Genomic DNA, 20,095 nt, shown 5'->3' with positions numbered 1-20,095 from the left:
GCTATTTCTGTTCATATTGCGTGCTCCCTTTGATCGTTACTCGCTATTTATCATACGCCACGCGTTACACTGTTACGCGCGGCCTGTTGCAATTAAGAAAAAAATATCCGACTCTTTGAGAACGCTTTCTCGCGATCGAATCTCGCGACACATCTTCTCGCTCCATCGAACCATTCTTTTCCTATTTTAAATCGATGATTAGATCCTTCTTTCATCGTTGATCATTCGTTTCGACATATTACAAATTTTATTAATAATATTCGTTAATAATTTCTTTCGCTTCGTCCTTTTAAATTTCCCATATAAATTTCTAATGAATATTTTCACGTTAGTCGAACGTACACATTTTTTTTCTTCTCTTTCATTTTGGCCAAGGTTCTCGCCACGCGGGGGCCCGGATTCGTGGTCCCCAGATGGTCCAAGGCTCCTTCCCTTTTCTTCCTCTCCCTTCCATTTTTCTCCGTACACCACGACCTTACGGAGAAGCGCGTCATTTTTTCGCGAATAAACCACGTGCTCGGTTCTGGCAACGGAACAACTGTTGCCAACTCGGGCGAGATATCGTGCCACCGCGATGCGAAACGGCCGCTTCTTTCTTCCAAGGGATCCTCGCTTATTTATATCCCTCTTTGCCTCGAATTCGGACGTAACGCGAATCGTTACGAGGAAAGGGAAATAGATTTATTCTCGTTTCGTAGCGATGCAACGCTCGATACAACGACAAAAACCAAGATCCTGCGAATTCGCAGCAGATGTTTAGAGGAGAATTTAAAAAGAACGGTGGTACGCGTAGCGATCCCTAGTTCCACGATGGGACCTATCCATTTCGAACGATTTTCAGAGATCGAGAAGAATTATCAGTCTCACGGCGAGAGCCCATTCGATTTCTTTTCCCTTTTCATCTCATCCTTCTTCTATTCCGTTAAATATCTTAACTGTAAAGAGGTCTCGGAGAGATATGGTCTCGGGGAGAGATAAAATTGAATTTCGAAATTAAGAAGAGACTCCTATGGAGTCGAATCAAGATTTCGTACAGCTGCGAGCTCTACAAGGTGTGACGATATCGAAGATCAGATAGATTGAAAAGAAGCTTGAGATTTAACAAATCTTAATTCAAATTCATCTCCCTTCTTCCACGTATACTTCTCGCTAATATAATGAACACTGCTTAACAGCATTAATCTAACTTTTAAATACGAGAGAGATGACCTAAGTTTCTCTTTTATTCCGCTGCCGAAAAAATACCGTTTGAATATCACAAAGAATCGCAAAATTCTTCGGTAAAAAGAAAAATCTATTTACTTTCGCCGATCGACTTCGAGCCAATTCGCCAAAAAAAAAACATTTTTCTAAATTTATTCGATCCACAATTTTCCCAAATCTGAATTATATTTCCCTTTTAACGCGCAGCTACAAGGACGAAGAAATTTTCGATTTCTCGCAACAGAAACACCGACCATTCTCTCGGCAGCCACTCGTCTTTGATCTCGCTCTTGTACCGGATACACTCGTTACGAGGCGGCTCTTTTCGAAACCCGCGCTCCGTCGCGGCAAGTGCATTCACACGAAGATAACCAACACACGGACGACGGATCGTGGTTGGCCATCCTCGCCGCCATTGTCCAGCTCATTCGGTGGCCGATAATCGTGGAGAATATGAATCGAGCCGCGGTGAATGTTTGCCGAGCTTTATCGTATACACACGCGGCCACGCACGCTGCCGTTCATTGCGCACTGAACGGAGGGGGGAGGGCTGTTCAGGAGGAGTCAAATCACGTCGGTAATTCGCGAATTTATACCAGGAATGAAATCATCGACGGGAAACGTTGCCCGATTTATCGTTTGAGAGCAAACGTTCTCGAATAAACGACGACACACTTTCGAATTTGTGGGCGAAGAGAATCGTATTACGATTACGCGTTCCTTTTATCGTTGTCTTTCGTTAAATCGTGTCTCGTTGAATCGTGTCAATTTTCTTTTCTTTGGTTTTCTTTCTTCTTCTTTTTCTTTTTTTTTTTTTGAAATGATAAATAAGTCGATAAGGATATTGTAAAATATTGCGCCATTTTATGGTGTTACGATAATTTTACGATAATTTTACGATAATTCGTAACGTTTAACGTTGCTGCACAAAGTTGGGAAGGGCAGAATTCCAAAAAGCACAACGAAATTAAATTGAGAATTTTATAGCTCGCCTATGAGTGGAATTTCTTGTTCCAGACTTTATTTACGCGAGTACTTGTTATGCACGAATGTACTTATAAAATGTAAAGACGTAATCTTATTACCACTCCTGTAAACTTGTAAAAAGGACAGAAAGAGACGATCCGATATATACGATAATATATATTCGAGAAACAAAGAAAATTTCATTTTACGAAGTAATCGTACTTTCGAAGAGAAATATGCGTTATCACTTAACGTTATAACTTAACGAATCGAAGAAAGAATTCGCATTCTTACGAAACGTTTTATTTTTCATCAATTACGTCCGATGAATTAGATAACTCGAAACGAATTCATCTTTCGTAATCACGAGTCCGTCAACTTTTAACACGATGCGCGACGATAAGTTGCATCCGAAAGCGAGCTCGCGATAACTCATCACCGCGCCCATGAAACTTTTCTTTGTTCGCGTTTCACCGGGGTGACCGGCCGCCCTCGTGCGCCGATCTTACGAGCGTAGTACACCCACGCCTCCCGCCTTGTCATTCGATCTTCGCACAGCGCTGGAGGGGGATCCTCTCCTCGAACGCGTAGGTTTGAGTGAACGATAACCGTAGAAACGTCGAGAACGCTCCCCTCTACATCTTTTTTATTAATTGCCGCGACGCGAACAGCTGATTATTTAGACAAATCTTAGAGTAAACAAATGTTTATTACCCACGTTGAGAACTAATATATATATATATATATAGTAATACGAGGTGTATGCAAACGTATTGGAATTTTGTTTTCATCACGAAAATTGAATTAAGTGGTTTATTGGACTCATATTTAAATTCCAGAAGAATTCTAAAACACGCGTGTTCTCCACGATGCTTTAGAAAGGGAAAGAGAAAGAAATCGGAAGTTTCGCCGCCTTAAAGAAGCAAAAGAGGTCGATGAGCTGCATTAATCGGAGGGACGGATCTACGAATCTACTTTTGCGGCACGCGCCATTATCGAGCACGTGTAAATGCAGGCGTACATACCCAACGCACCTCTCCTGCCTGCTCGCTGCACCCAGTAATCGACTGTGGCCACGTTATCCTGCCAATTTCTGGCTACACTTGGCGCAGCGTAATTTCGTCGTGGCCGGTATTAACCGGTGGAGCACGTTGCCAACCACTCGATGCCCGCCCGTTCCATCGATGATTCCTGATTGCGCGACCAATACTATCTCTATCCACTCCCCTCTGCAGGCCCAACCCGTTATCACAGGAATCATCCGCTCGATAAAAAGCCGCCGAGAAAAACGATCCAAGTGATCGGCTTGAAAAGGAAGCTTCCTTTGTCCCTTCTTCTCAACACGGCTCGATCTCGCGTAACATACGTAGCACACACATCTCAGGAAACGGTGAGAACCGTGACACGTTCACCGAGAAACCACTAAATTTGCCATTTCATCCGCGAATGGGGGATCGTGGCTAACGTAACACTCCTATAGAGATTCACCGCGCACAGATCGCATTCCTTTCGCGACGCACGATCAATCACCTTCTATTTTTGCGTTGCTGAGCAATCGTCTGGTCTGGTTAGATACTCGGGGAGAACTCGAGCATCGTTCGTGGAACACTCGTTATTTATCGCGCCGCGCCTTCCAGAATAATTTCTTTTTACCAGTGGCAACGCGTTTATTCGAAGAGCTCGAGGCGTTGAGTGCGTGCGTGCGTGAGTTCGCTCGGTTTCCTCGATACACCGCGATTTCTTTTATCTCGCCGCTGCGAGAAGAGGACGCTCCGTTGAAATATCGCCACGGCTCTCGTCCTCGTAACTCTCTCCTTTCCGGGTTCCGCTGCTCGTCGAACCCTCCCCCTCCCGCCAGGCGCACGCGATTAATCACAAGGAGCGACGACGTTTCGAACTTTTTCACGGGCTTCTCTAATTGTGAAACACCGACTCGGTATCAGGCGACGACTGACAGTTCAAACAGTGTTATCAGCTGCGTGAAACGAAGCGGTGCGTGGCGGGCTATCGCTCGATGCCACGCACGAAACGTCGCGCCTTCCGTAAAACGAGCGTGCAAAACCGTTAATCACCGACCAGGCCTCCGGTTTTTCGCCAGACTTCCTCCTCCCCTGGGATCGAAAACCCCCTGATGAATCCCGATCCAGGGACGCGGTTCAGAGAAACGAACGAAGGGCGATTCGTCACGGACGAGCTGTGACCAGGAAGAGAATCGTAAAGCACGATAATTTATCGATGCGAGGCGATGGTATATTGGTATAACTTAATGAGAAAGGGTCAATTTTTTTCTTATTGGGTCGTTAAGCGAGTCGTATGGATCGCTTGTAAACGATGATAGGCTGTAATTTCTTTTTCTTTTCTTTTCTTTTTTTTTTCTCTACTTCTTAAAAAAGTCAGTCGTTACTCACGCGAACTGACTGAGAATGTATCGGGTGTGAAAGGAAGCCGAGGGAAATTTCGAGAAAGGCAGGAAGTTAAGAAATTTATTTTGCGGATATTCCACTATATTCTATATTTCGACAATTGTCTATCTCGTCTAAACAATTGGAAAAAGCGTGATCGATAATTAATTAACGCGTTAACGATCCTCCAACGATCCAATGGGATCGAATATCTGCTGAATAGTGAGAACGGGTAAATTAATAATCTCTATTCAAATTAACTCGCGTACAATATTAAACGAAACAATTCGAATACAATATTTCTCATAAAGAAAATTCCTTAAAGAACTCGATCAACGACCTAATAAATTTCCTTATTTCTTTTCCTTTTTTTTTTTTTTATTTCCGAATGAATGGATGACGTCGAGAACGACGATAAAATTAACGACAACGAGAATTAGAAGAGAGGAGGATAGAAAACGGAAGGGGTCGGATAAGATTTGACAGCGTTACGATAAAAGAGCGGAGAAGGAGAGAGAGAGAGAAAGAGACGGACGACCAAGTTGAAACTCGGGGGAGACAATGAATTTTAGATTATGCCGCTCCACCGTTAAAAGACGACAGAGAGATTAAATAAGCTTAAGAAGCGGCGGGTATACCCCCTTCTTAAGAAATTACCCAAGAAAGATCTTGTAAGCGAGGGTGTGATCCGAAAGGGCGTTAATATAATTGTCCCTTAACACTCCCCCGTTACGCTGCTCGTGGCTCCCCCGTATTTTTCATCCAGAGACGACGGCTATGAAAAATCCACTGTGGAAAACACGACTCGTGACACGGCGGTTCGATACACAACACGATGTTCCACGAGGGAGGGAAAAAAAAAAAGAAAAAAAGAAACTGGAAAACGTACCACCGGAGACCGACGCACACCGACAAAACAACAAATCTTGCACGAGAGAGAACGGAGAAGGAATATGAACGAGACGAAAAAAGACGAAATAATTAAGGACGGAAGACGTTGTTTCAGGAGGAATCAATCAAGAAAAATATATCGCTGTGTTATTTTTAGATTTTTCATCATATCGATATCGCGTCTCTCGATATGTATACGGTTTCCACGATGGACGATGTTTATTTCACTGCACCCGTGTGATATCGCGCGAAATTGATTTGCGGTTTGATATTTCGAAACGATCGCGACGCGGCCGCGCGATGCAACGACATCGATCCTTTCGATCGCGCTGGCGCGGCAAGACTGGCCGCGTGGATCGGGATCGTGATCGAGGGACGACAAACAGGAGCGGAGCAACCGGTGGTCCGGTTTCTTAAGGGCCCTTGCCTAACGCGCAAAAAGATTTTCACGTTTTCACTCGAGTATTGCAAATTAATGCATTCGATCGTTAAATGCGAATCAAAATAAGGATAAACGAAAATCAAGGATAATAATTTTTCAGAGAATCTGAGAAAGAAGGATCGCAAGATTTCGAGGGGAATATTTTTTTTGCACGATTCTCAATATTATTTTTCCTCCGCGTCCCTTCATAAATCGTATCTACTTCGCGTCTTCAATCTCGCAAACGAAACTCGAATCCACGGCAAAGAACACTCCTTTCTCTCTCTCTCTCTCTCTATATATAACCAGGGAAAGACGAATGAGTTCGGGGATGAAAAGATTACGCAACGCGCGGGGGCCCAGCGTTCAATTAAATTAATGAAACGTCACAATTCCATCCCATCCCTGCATCGATACCGTCCAAACCGAATAAAATTCACCCGACGCTCGATGTTTTAACGAAATTAAACTATCGCCGCTTGAGAACCGATAAGTCAACCAATATTCCCCGATATCAGCATCGTACGTTTGAACACACGAAGAAAAAAAGAGAGAAAGAAAAAGGAAAAAACCAAAAAACTATAAAAATTCACCACTGAACGTCTACGAATTCCTATTCCTCTTGTGTATTTGTGTGTGTGTGTGTGTCTCGTTCACTCACATCGGGCCGAAATTCCACGGTCGAAAATCAAGTTTGGCCACGCGGCCTCGAAATCCCTCCCGATCGGATAGTGACGAGGAGGAGGCTCGTGACGAAACACCGAGTTCCCAGGTAGTCGGGCCAGGGAATGCGGCGAAGAAGACTGGTTCCGATAGAAGACGGTACCCCAGCTGCGTAGCACATGGCCACGTAGGTGCAGGTATGCGTGCACTCGTACCCGGCCCCTTCCCCAAGGTGCGCCACACAGCCGCACGCTCTTCGCAAACGTCTCCCTCATTAAGAAACTCGACCGGTCTGACCGTGTACCATGTTTTTCGCACACGAGAGACGGGGAGCGCGCACGATCATCGAGTCGAAGGGCATCGTATAAGGTATGACGACGATACGATTCCAGCTCCCACGTGGTTTCTCTCCTATTTAATCCCGAGCTATCCACCACCGTTAACCACCATCGCGATCCTTCGATTCCGCTCTTTACACTAATACTCTCCCCTTCTTCTCCTCCCTTCTCCTTCTTTTTATGAAGTAGAAGATGTTGAAGGAGAGGATTTATCGGGTTCATTTTTTCGCAAAGGTGTTAGGCCACGCGGGTGTGAAAGGAACGATTATATCGAGAGGGGATCTTGGTGGATTTATTAATCCGCGATAGGAGAGGGGGAAGTTAGCGGAGACGCGTATTTGCGCGAAGAAGGGTGGATATTTCGCGTTTTTCACTGCGAAGCCTATTCACCCGGCGCGAGCTTGTTCCGCTTGCTCCTCGTAACAGAGGTACAGTGCTGCTTTTTCGCCCGTGAATCGAATTATGAGCTCGCTGCTGTAATACCCTTTACCGAGTTTCGCGAGTAATTTCATCGCCTCCCTCTAAACGCTCGCGCTTCTTAATTAATTTCTCGCTTTCTCTCCGCCCGCCCAGATCTTGACACTGTCATGTCCATTTCGATGAAGAAGAAGGAAAGAGAAAGAGAGGGAAATAGCTATCGAGAGAAGCATCAGTCACAAGGATAGATCCATCTTCCTTCAAACTTTTTCCTGCAATTTTATATATTCGTATACACGCGAAAAAGGCAAGAAGGGACAGCGATTTAACGAGAGAGAAAGAGAGAAGACTCGCAAAAACGGAAGTTAATCCAACGAAGTTTATATACGCGTTGCCTCAACTTCTTTCCCTCCGACTCCCTGGTTGGTAAACAGATTTTTACAAAACTCGAGATCACAATTTTCCTCTCTAGCGTGTGTACACGCTGATATTTTCTGGTGTAGGGGGAGCGCGCAAAAAAAACAGATCGCCCTTCATCCGCCCCGGTAAATCGCGCCAGCGGGTAGCTTTCTTCTCTCGCGAAAGGGATTCTCAACCACGAGCGTGGAATTGTTCACGAGAGAGAGAGAGAGAGTTTAAGGATCGACGAGAGGCAAAACGACAAACCACGAGAACGAGTTCCCCTTTCCTCTGCTTCCGCGAAACAAGCTTTCCCAGCTCGCCTCTTTTGTAAGAGAGAGATTGGAAGATCGGCGAAAGACAGGTTGGAAATTTCGAAAGGGAGGAAAATTCGAATCGGAGGAAGAGAATTTGAGATTACGAAGCGAAAAAGTTTTACAGATTTACCTTCCGGAATTGCCAGCAACTTCGTAAGCGAGCTTTTAACCGCGGAGTTGCTTCAAGTTTGCGCATTAACACGTTAACCACTCCGCAAATACGTGAAACTTTGCCTCGTGTCCGGCGACATTCTGGCAAATAAGCATCTCGAGACCCCTTTCACGGGAAAACGTTGTTGCTTAGATATGCAAACCGATGCACGTAGGGAACGATACATAGAAAGCGCATTTCGAGCGTCAAGAAGGAGGAGGAGGAGGAGGAGGGGAAACAAAAAAAAAGAAGAAAAAAGGAGAGGGATGGGAGAAGAGGAGAAGCGTAGACCGCCGGAGTCGATGCTTGAGAAAACTCTTCTGGCAAAAGTTTCGCCATACCATTCCGTGCTAAGGGATTCCGTTTGTCCCGCTTTCTCATTCTAACGTCTCAAGTTTCTCGCTACGAAACTTCCGCGAATTCCGGTGGAACACCAATAACTGGAAACTTCTCCATCCTCCCCCCTCCCTTCTAATTAGGTAACAAAATATATTTTCGCTGTTTCGCTAATTGCCAGCCACGTCGTTGTAGCCGCGTAAACACGGATGAATCATCGGTTCTTTCCAAGTAAACACAAGGGGACGAAAGAACTCGGGAGAGGAGTGGGGGAAACACGACGTGCGATGTTTGTTGCGCTCTATCTTTCGGTATTCGCTTTCCGGATCTCTCGAAAGTCTCGCCTCGTTCTCGATCGTTCCAACTTCCCCCCGCGTGGATTAGAGTCGATTCGAGGGTGGGTGTGTCGGGTAAATGTGCGGCTATTATCAGGTTTCGCGAGAACGATCCGATGTTGTGCGAATCTCGTTGCTCGGGGCGTTAATGCGGAATTCACGTCGGCAGCTGTGCGCAACGATCTAGCTAGAGATGGTAGTTGGTAAGAGGGGAACGTTAACTGGGGCCCATTGCGCAACACGCGTCGCGAATGTAAATGCGGCAATTCTCGATTGTGTGGCAGCCGCCGGAAGTGAACCGGTCTCGATCGTGGATGAACTTGAAAATTTCCCGAGAACCTTTTCTTAAGAACCTCGGAATATGCTTCGATCTATCGGGCTAGATATGTGATTGGTATCAGTGATATAGTGATCCGTATGTATATAAGTTTCAACGTGAATTCAGGAATCGTTAAAATTATCCAATTTGCGAAGAAACTTTTCTTGTCTAAGTAAGCAACGAATTATATAGATGCAATTAGGAGTCGATCTGTGATGTATTATTTACGCGTGTGAAACGACTTTGTCTGCAAATAAATATCCAAATACGACCGCGAAAGCGTTATCAAATTTAATTAGTTCTCGCGAAACATTGGATTTTATCCCGGAAACGGAGAACAGCTATTGTGTAATTGAAACACGTACGACGAAGGGGAAATTAGAAGATTCGCAACCTCAAATTCGTAATTCCAATTCGACCCGAGACTTTTCTTAAGAAGCTAACGAAGCGGAATATGCTTCGACGATATCAACAATATCGCAGGTCTCGTGGGATGCAAATTGCTTCGTGTATGGACTACTATCGAGATAGATATGCGATCGGTATCAGTGATTCGAATCATAAGTGTCGACGTGAGTTCAAGAATCGTTAAAATTATGCGATTTGCAAAATAGTGTTGCGAAGAAAGTTTTCTTGTCTCGAGTAACTATATAATTTCGTGCAATTAGGAGTCGATCTGTCGCGATATATGTTATACGCGTGTGATTCTACTTGGAAACAAATACGATTGAAAAAGCGTTATCAGATTTAATTAGTTCTCGCGAAACATTGGATTTTATCCCTGAAACGGAGAACACCTATTGTATCGTGTAATTGAAACACGGGTGAAAAGGGAAAATTAGAAGTACAGATTCGCAACTTCAAATTCGTAATTCCAATTCGTTCGTTTCCCTACGAAATTATTCGAAAAGTTTGAGCGACTGCGTTTCCGAAAAGCGAACCGATTCATTCCACCCCGCCGCCTATCGTCGAAACTTCTATTACAAAGCGCATTGACCGTCGAATGGAACGGTTAATATCTAGATAAATGTGCGGTTTCGAACGTAAAATTATAGGGGACGGATCGGCCAATGACGCGTATTCACTGGAACCGGTTCCCGGATGCGAAACAGAATCTTTTCGGTCGACCAAGGGCCTCGCTGAGAAAGATTAACCCTGCTGTTCTCTTCGTTTCTACCGTTCGTATTTGTTCGACAAATAAATTAAATTACGAATAAATTTGAAATTCTTCCTCCGTGATAAGTAGCGCGCAATCTTATCTGATATAATTTGTGCGAAATAGGTTTTAATTCGTGATTGTACAAGATATACAAATATCTATTGAAAATTTTAATGTTTTCCTTTTCTTTAAATTATAATCTATTTCTTTTAATTATTATAGAATATTATTTTGAGTAAAAATATAAGCGTACGTGGAAAACAAGAAACAGAAAATAAAATTGATTTTGGAGTCAAATAGAACGGAACAACAAGCAAGGTTAAAACGAGCGCAACCATTGGGAGGGAATTTCAATGTTTTCTCGTTTCACGCCGTTGAATCTCGTGATACTGTTAACCTCGAATCCCCTCATTAACCAAAGACTTAGGCGTGGATGGAAAAACGACCACGACTTATTAGATCCGCCAAGTTTTTCCTTCCGCCTGGCAAACCGTTACGAGGCCGTGCAATTGCGATTCGGTTTTACAGTTCGAATTTCTTCGAAAGTCTCGTCGCAGACATCTTTTCCCGTCACGTCGAGTGTCGTTTCGCCACTTCACGGAGAACCCAGATATCTTTTAAATACCGTGACGAATGTTGATGATCGTACAGAACTGGTCTCTGTCTGGTATTTTTTTTGGCGGAAAAGAAGGCGCGCGCGCGCGGCCAAAGATTAGACCGATTCGACGATAACGGTGGAGACTTAGGCGCAGCGTTCAAAGTGGGGCAGAGGCGCAAAAACGCGCGATCGAAACGAATGATGGAATTTTGCGAGCGGGAATCATTCTTCGAGGACAAATACCGCGATCGAAACGTGTCGCGACAATTATTTGTATTTCCCAGAAACGAGAGAAAGGGGAAATTTAAGTAAATATTTCACGTTGGAGTACAATAAGTGTATTGTATATATTCATAGGACGTTTAATCTATTTGGTGCGGGTTAATTAGCATTTAGATGCTGTAATAAGCATAATAGTGTGCAAATACTTTCCGCAGCCACTGTATTTCCTTCTACGGAAGAATGGCCATAAATGGTAGAGAAACGCGAACCAGTTTATTGGAATTACAGGTTAAATTTCACCAAAAGCCTCGATAGTCCGTGGCAGATAATACGTCGAATTCTTTGGTAAATAACGATGAAGGAACGCCAATAAACTACGATCAAGCAATAAATAACTAACCGAGGATGTACAACCGATTGCCGTCGAACTTTATGTTAATTCAGCTTGGATCAAAACTCGTTCGAAACTATCCCCGGTACGAAGAAAGTCAAAAGCGGTAGAAAAGCGGCTGGTGATTGATTTTCACCGATTGTTTGGAAATTTCCTGTAGAAATCGAACAATGTGTGTACAACGCACGATATACGACACGGATGAGGGGTGCGTGCACGTTCGAGGCAGGAACTTCGAAACTTAAATTCCGAGCCTTTGTCCTTGCGTGGGCGGAATTTCGAGTGGCTGTATTTTAGGGTACGATCGGCACAATAAGCCGATTCACAGAAAGAGGGAGTGGAAAAATTGCGTGAAAAGGGAGGAAGTCGGGGCTTGGAGGGGATGAAAAATCGTAACGCGAGAAAAAGAGAAGGCGAGATGGTAAGACAAAGACGTAGCAGAGCACCTATTAAAGATATATTCATGATGTTCCGCCTTTTGTCCCCTAATCACTATTGTACGCTTGGATTCCGTATATACCGAATGGGGCACCAGATGTGTACCATTGCACAGAGAATACAATGTAGCGTTTCATCGATTCAGCTAATTTCGCGAATACGACCAGCGAGAATAATGGAACCGAAGTAGCTTTGCAATAGCAATTGTGATACGGTATTTTAAATTAAGTTATATACTTATACGATATGTTTGTATTACGTAAAATTGCGTGAAATTAAATTCGAAATAAAATAGAATATCGCAACTTGTGTAACGTACGCTAACGCCATCTGTTTGTCATCGTGCTCGAAATAAAATCGCCATTAATATTATCGCCATTATACACATACGTGATAGAAAGATATTAGATATTCTCTATCTACGTAGAAATTTTGTACTCACGGTAGATTCATCGAAATCCATTTACAAATTAAAAACGCAATCCGTTTCGTTAGAGATAAAAAATAAATGTGGATATAATATGCGATGCACTGACATGGTTGCGTGCAATGGAGTTGATACGGCCCTGTGCACGCTAGCCGCGTGTACTCGCGGTATTTATCATTCGAACGTGACTTACCTTTGCCGACGACATAGAGAAGGAGGTAACTGCCTCTACGGCTCATCCTGATGCGTTTCCGGGAGAAAGGGCCGAGAACAGGGCTTATTGGTCACGGATACGATCTCTCGACGTGTGGAAGCTCGACGATATCTCGATCTACGAACATACAGCGACCATTGTTAGAGAGAAAAAACTGGCGAGAAATCGACGATCAGAACACACATACAAGTAGAGAACAGACGAGTTTATTCCCATTTGAATGAATATTTCGCAATAGTTTCACTGGCAAAAACGGCTGATCGAAAGCAGAATAGAATCAAGGTTAATTCGAGGCAATGAGTGACGCCACTACCATCAGTTACATAAATGGTTATATTGTTAGCTTATTACGGTTACGATCAAAGTCAGACGTTTTTACGTAGGTTGCAAGAAAGATTATCACGGAAAGCAAATAATGTTACCTTTGTACGTTGAATTATACGTTGATTGCACTGATTTCTTCTTGAAATTCACTCACACGAAATCTCACCGTTATACTCCATTGCGACCGCGCGAATTAACTAACTTTAAATCAATATTTTCGCTAGTGACCACCAGATGGTACTTTTAAACTTGCATCAACCAATAGCGTACGTAGATTGTGTCAAAGATGCAATATAAGCTAGATCGATTAATCGATATATTTTTTATTCTGTGACTCACTTCACACATCTTCTATATCAAATCGAGTGAGAATCGCACCTAACGTTTGTTCAGTTTGAAATATTAATTAGAATTAGAAGTATATACTTATATAATTGTGAAATTGCATCATAGACATCTTTCAGAGTTAAAGATATATTTATACTTGTGTTTGTGTATTATTTAGTGTAAACTTTTGCAATGCAAAAATATTTTTTCTGCGATAGAATATATTCTTCGAAGCTTCAGGTATGTGTTACAATAATTTATAATCATCATTAATTGTTGCTCTTAATCGAAACAAAAGAAAACGTGATTTTAAAAATTTTCGAAAGGAAAGATTCTTTTATCCTTTCTTCGGCCTTAAAAGTTTTCCATCGTTTTCAAAATATCAATATCAATTCGTCCTCTTTACTCGAAATGGTAAATTTATCTTTTCATCGATCAGTAAAAATATCGAGTTTATTTATTTTTCTTTGACTGCTCATTCGAGTAGACATTCCTGCGATAACTTTCTTTCGTTCTTTAAATCTAACCGTTTTTCGATATATATAATCAAAAACATAAATATTTAATTCATATTCGATAGCCTCGAGACTAAAAATTTTCTATCTTCATATCACATAACCTTGAATTCTATCGGAAATATTGTTAATCATTCCGCTCTGTCCGTGCAAATAATCGTAATGACGGATGATTCGTTCAAGAAATCTCTTCGCGTGAAACTCAATTTCAACGTTGCTGCGTATACACTGGTGGTTAAATTACATATTCAGAGCAAGACGAGGTAAATCTTTTTTCGCGTATCGTGTAAATGAGAACTATAACGAGAATATAATGCTCTCTTCCGCCGTCGAGTCAGCTGGACGCTCGTTAGGTTAGGTTAGCATTCAAATAAGAACATATGTATAGGTTTCGCTACGATCAGGTATCGCGGTAATTGGTAGAAAAGCAGCGCGTGGTCTGACCCGGAAGTCACACGATCTCTTATCCTCGTCTTGACATTTCGAACGCCCCGTAAGCAGAAAATATTTCACGAAAAGAAATGCATACGCCACGCTCTTTTGCGGAGCCGACGTGACGACTATTGTTCCGTTTCGCGCACTCGTTGCCCCAAGCCTCTCTATGGTCAGTTGAGTGCAGTCAATCTGAAGTGGCCCGAGGCTACCGAATTACAATGGAGAAAGAACAGCCTTTCTCCAGCCGTGGTCGGCCGCAAACAGGCAGCCAAGTTGGACACAGGTGCATGCAGATAACCGTACAATGCGCCGAGTATAACCTCCACAACTTACGAAGATCGTCTTTTTCTCCGCCACACACATCGTTATCTTAAAAGTGAACTCGTTGAACGAACAAAGAAGAGTTTTAAAGATTTTAATAATTTATAGAATATCTGTAAATAACGGATAAAATAAATATCGTGATTATTGAAGACGAGCTGTAGGTAAAATTTTTTTGATAAATTCATTTGTAATTTTTAGAAAAAAAGAAAAAAAAATTAGAACATAGCTTGAAGACATGAGTGAACGAAAAATTGATAATTTTATCTAATATATATATAATCTTATGAAACTAGTCAAGGGACAATAAACAGGAACATGTTCATACATATTTGCATTGTAAATTTCGCGTGTGCAACACTGTCGTCGATAATATACCTAGGTAAAAAATACGAGCTACGAGAAAAGTTGGAATAACAAAATGTTACGTTGAGCGTTTTTATTTTAAAACAATACGTGGATGGTCGAGCGTTTAGCTCTTAGCAAAACATCGTTCTATTTACACACGTTTTTAAAAATAGGCATCTATTATCAATTATTCGATATAGTGTATATCAAAGATAAAAAAAAAAAGTGACGAGTGTATTTTCGAAATATACGAAGGTAGCTGGAAAAATGCAACTTGATTAAATTTGGGAAAAATATGTGAGAACATGGAGGAAAGGAGTGGTCGATCGAATGAATAATAAAAAATGGTGTTTGATGAAATTTCAAAATTTCATTTCGATGCATTTTGCCAGCGAGCTTGGTGTAACAAAATATTAACAACGGCGACAGGGACGTATTACCGGTTTATTCAAGGGAAAGTATCGATGGTATCATTAAGAAAATATGATTCACAGACGAAATAGCGTTAAACGCGGTTGACGAACAATAAGAATAACAACCAACGTCTGCTTTGTCGTTCGCATGACAATATCCCCTCGTAAAATCCCAGTTACGTGTATGTGACGAGGAACGGAAAATAAACGAAACCGACAGGGAACCGAGATCCCTCTCGTTGTTGAGACGTGTAGTGCAACGGGTCGACGTATGAAGGTGGTAGCCATGGCTACCTGTCGCCAGAGAAATTGCACGTTTATGCAGATGTTCCAGACACCGGAAAAAAAGAGCGACGTGATAAGGGATATCCGTGAATCGGAATGCGTCATGATTTTATCGATTCCTTCCGACAATCGATCGATTCTTATGTCGTGTAAAATGAAAACCAGTCGGCCGAGGCGGTTGTCAGATGTTCCCCTTACTTCTCTAAAAAGAAAGAAGAAAAAAAAGGAGAAAAAAAAATTGGCCGAATCGATAAAAATCATCACCGTGAGGAAACGAATACGAATTCGAGAATCATGTTTCTCTTACTCCTGTTCGCGAATGATCGAGTCTAATCGACTCGGATTATCGCGAAACCACTTTTGTATTGTTACTCGATGGGCGACACCTCTTCTCTGTTTCGTTGTTCCGTGTAAAAAAAAAAAATCACTTCGTTTGGAGTAAGTTAAAAGAAAAAAAAGGAAAAGTTGAAAGAAAGAAAGAGCAGAGCAGAGCGAGGGATAGAGAGAAGGGAGTGAAACACGAATAAAGCTGGGAACAAAAGGGACGGGAGAAATCAATCGGTGAATCGTCCATTTCTCGAGCGTGATTAGCGCACGGTTTAACCTTTGGCTGAACAGGCCGGTGAATGTCGCAACTGAAATGCCCTCCTCCTCCCCCTCCCCACCCCCGGTGTAGCGGGCATTTATTTTTATTCACCGTGATTAAACGCGATGCGCAAGAAATACGCGTACACGCGCGTATGAATATTTACATTCCACCGCGGCGTATAAATAGCACTCGACGGGAGGGAGGAAAAAAAAAAGAAAAATAGGTTGAAGTGGAGGACACACCCCGGCCATAGATATCAACCGGAAGCGGTATCCACAAATTCCCTCTCCCGTGTTCCGCATTGCGTATAATTCCTGTCGAGCTTAGCACGGTAAATCGTGCATTTCTCTCAAATCGACGTATGAATATCGACGTATCCGCATCGTGAAAACGCCGTTTGTGTCCCTCCTTCCCCACCCCATCCCTCCCTCCCCTCTCCCCCGGAAACGGTTCGACACGCTGATTTTCGGATTAATCGGATGAGCTTTGTTGCCTTACAGTATGCTCCCTCTGAAAACGACGACGGTGGTGTCGGTTGAAATTCGTTGGTATGGAATTTTATTCATGTAAATACGACGCCTACCTTGTATCTGTTTAGATTTTGCAACGATTCTTGAGATTTCTTCAATTCGTCTATCACGTATTTCGTGTCCTCCTCTTCCATCTTGGAATTTATAGTGTCGCCGTACGTGATGACGCGTATCATCGTTGAGCTCTCTTCCTTTTCGGATAACAAACTCGCCTAAACGTTTTTTCGTTCGTGTCACAAAATGATTCTTGTGAAATATAAAGATTTAAGAATCGTCGATCGTTATATATCGTCTCTTTTTTTTCACCTTTGATTCTTTTGTACTTGTGGTGGTGTTCGTGGTGCTGGTGGTGCTAATTTGATGGCTAGGTGGTTGAGGTTTCGCACGAGGTTGAAAGAGAGCCATGAACGGATAGACAAAGAAAAACGAAACGTTGAGAATAAATTCTGATATCCTGGAAAGGAAGGGATAAGTGATCGGGTGGAAAAATTGACGGTGTAGTGGAAGAAAAAAAGGAAAAAGAATTTCGTCTCGTAGGTTGAAATACTTTCTTCTGCTCTTACCTATTGCACACTCTGACAGACTTTTGACACGTATCTGGATGCACAGGTTGCCCTAATTCGTTAAATACAACGCTTCTCGATCTTAAATCTTTCTCGTAATATCTTTCCATCTTTTCGGTATTAATCAAAGTGTCCAATCCCCAACGACTTACTGTCGGCACGCATAAGCCAAACATCCATTTAAAGAAACCTAATAAAAAGTTCCTCTTTAATCCTCGTTTCTCGAAAAAAAAAAAAACAAAAAAGTTCCCAAAATTGATTTCTGGATTACCTAGAAGAAGTAGAAATAACAGCAAAATGGTCAGGACAGAGCAAACAATCGTCATAACGTTATGCCAAGAAATTGTCATTACGCCGGGCCAAATCGTAGGCCAAACTTTAGGCTCTTCTGGAATTTTGTTTGAAGTCGGTTTCTTTTCCTCAAGACGGGCGACGTGATAATCTTTGACCTGGGCAGGCTTAAATCTTGTATCGCTTTTATCGGTACACGTGCAGTCGGAATTTTTCACGCAAGAGCAACTATTCCCTTTTCGTACATTTATCCTTCTTCGTGCCACCAGCTGGTCGTAACGGTTCATAAGTATCGCTGGAAAAAAAAAAAAAAAAGAAACGAAACGATGAAATCATCAAAAAAGGATTTCTTTTCTTTCAAATCGATTCGTTCAGTTGTTGAACGAAGAAATAAACCCTTGGGGAGGGGGAGGAAGGAAATCGACCAACGCGAGTTTTCACGACATTTACCGGAACAAGAGAATTCTTCTAAAGGGAGTTTGCCGTACAAATTCAGAATTATTTTATGATCATGATGGGGCGAGATAGTCTTCGTCTCTTTCTCGACGTTGAACCACGATGGCGGAAGTCCTTGGGGACAGTCCGTAATCCGTAATCGGTAAGAGGACGGGGATGGGCCTTTGTTGGTAATCAGCACTGTTATCATCGTGTTATCAATTTTAGTATTATCTATATGGACCTCGTTTATTTGACCAAGCGACCTGAAATTTAATACGAACATCGTATTTCACCTTAAAATTAATCGTATCGACCGTACGCTCAAATGATGTCTCAAAGGCGATACGATACACGTTGCGATCGTTACATTTGCTTAGAATCCGTCGCTATCCCAATCATTTTATCCCATACCTCCAAGCATCGCAGTTAGCTTGATCAATATCGTCGTTCGAAGGCATGAAAAAACTAGCTGCAATGTCGAAATGAAATTTCTACCGAATCGAATGATTCGAATGATTCGGTATGGCAAATTATTCTAGAACGACGGTTGACAAAATGAACGCCATTATCAACGAGAAATGTGTTTTTCTAGATCACATTCCGCCCGGCACGTCGATCGTTTCTTTCTTTCTTTCTTTTTTTTTTTTAAGTTGTCGTAGGAAGTAGACAAACGGAATACGAATGGAAACGTATCCCCGAAACGATCATCACCTCTCTGGAACTCACCCGGGTTTGAGAAGGCTATTGTAGTCCTCCCTGAGTTCGACGTCGATCACAGACACGTGCATCGAATGGTACTCCAGTGCGAGGAACTCGTGGCTTCCGGTTCCGTTCACATTGTACTTGATGGCTTCGCTCGGCACCCGGGCGAAATTGCTCAAGAAGTAGCAACCGGCCCGCCCAGACTTCCGTGCTTCCTACCACCACGTCACATTAGATCGAACGTGTAACGATTCGATAACACCCACCAGTTTACGGAAATGTTGCCGCCACCTCGGCAAATATTCGGCCCACCCTTCCGTTCCTGATCCATTATAATATAAGAGCAGACCTCTCGCAGAGCTCGTGCAAAGATATCGCGCGCAATCATACGTAAAAATTGAAAATTTTTTTTTTTTTTTATTCACCATTCATCACGCTCTCTGCGCTTGCTGGCGTCGTTAAAGATAATTTTCACGTGGAAATGCGTGCAACTTTTATTGGGATGGAATTCGTCGGTTTCGCGCAACAGTCGCATAGCGTTTCACATGCAATCATACGAATCATGTTTATTTAGATGAAATTACACGTACTTGGTATTATGCAGTTGCCACAATGAATTCACTCATTGTACCGCCTCGCAGCTCGTATAGCGTTTTACGAACGAACCCATTAAATTCGTACTTAATAAAATTACATTAGCGTAACAAGTGATACACGGTATGCGTCCTAAAAATGTCCCTCTTACATGCCACGTACATTGCGAATTAGCAAAGCTCGCCGGTTAAATCTAATATTACTTTCTCGACTCGGTATAATAATTGTTGTGTGTGAACAGGAAATAACGTTGAAATAATTCGGTTACATCATTTATCAAGTATCAATAATAACTCTAATTATTAATAAAGGAATTGCACGGCGTCGCAGGTACCTATGGAATTACCGTCCACAAAAAATATCCGTGCGATTGAAAATTATCGGGGGGGAGAGAGAATAAAAATAGACAGGTGGACAGGTTGATCTCACTATCGCTTCGTTTATTGCGCTTGTCATACGTACGATGTCGTGCCTCCAGTAGTCGAGTGGCTGATTTTTCAAACAGGTTCCACTGACATGCTCGCACCGATCCGGTTGGCCAGCGAATGCCGTGAATCCTACACCAGCCTTATCACACTCGTCTACATCCCCACTGATCTTGTTCGCTTCCACAACTAGGTATTCGCTTGACCATCCTATACAACGTATATCGAAACTTTCTCTTTTACATTATAATGGCTTATATTGTTTGATCTTTTCGTTTACGATATTATTTTCAAAACCTTTAGCTTCTGAATACTTTGCTCTTTCCTCAGAAAGCCTCGATGGTACCAATAAGCGATCTCTCGTTGGATCCAAATTGTATTCGATGCC

At 42.5% G+C, this 20,095-nt stretch overlaps 2 protein-coding genes across 10 annotated transcripts in view; both read right to left on the bottom strand.

The window, feature by feature from the left end:
- LOC107994408 (uncharacterized) overlaps window positions 1-13,158 on the bottom strand; it is a 169,073-nt gene extending 155,915 nt beyond the window's left edge. The window contains exons 1-2 of one of the 8 annotated variants that reach the window (XM_062074857.1): window positions 13,030-13,158; window positions 12,587-12,724 (exon numbers count right to left, since the gene is read on the bottom strand). The gene's annotated coding sequence lies outside the window, so the exon portion shown is untranslated. Of the gene's footprint in view, window positions 1-3,194; window positions 5,831-12,586; window positions 12,725-13,029 lie in introns of those variants that run through there. The other 7 variants (XM_062074853.1, XM_062074855.1, XM_062074854.1 and 4 more) reach the window with 7 other exon arrangements.
- A 3,425-nt stretch (window positions 13,159-16,583) lies between these two features.
- Window positions 16,584-18,427, bottom strand: LOC133666089 (uncharacterized). 2 transcript variants are annotated; one of them, XM_062074912.1, is made up of 3 exons: window positions 17,529-18,427; window positions 17,258-17,447; window positions 16,584-17,148 (listed from the first exon to the last, which is right to left on the bottom strand). In XM_062074912.1, the coding sequence occupies exons 1-3, from the start codon at window positions 17,833-17,835 to the stop codon at window positions 16,959-16,961; spliced, it is 687 nt and encodes a 228-aa protein (XP_061930896.1). In that variant the 5' UTR covers window positions 17,836-18,427; the 3' UTR covers window positions 16,584-16,958. The 2 variants fall into 2 exon arrangements, with proteins under 2 accessions (XP_061930896.1, XP_061930895.1); XM_062074911.1 differs by having other exon boundaries at window positions 17,258-18,427.
- Between the last annotated feature and the right edge of the window lie 1,668 nt (window positions 18,428-20,095).

Source organism: Apis cerana, linkage group LG5 (assembly GCF_029169275.1).
Source record: "Apis cerana isolate GH-2021 linkage group LG5, AcerK_1.0, whole genome shotgun sequence".
In the NCBI taxonomy this organism is placed as follows: domain Eukaryota; kingdom Metazoa; phylum Arthropoda; class Insecta; order Hymenoptera; family Apidae; genus Apis; species Apis cerana.
Note: the sequence above shows the minus strand (reverse complement) of the source record. Positions and strands in the feature narration are given on the sequence as shown.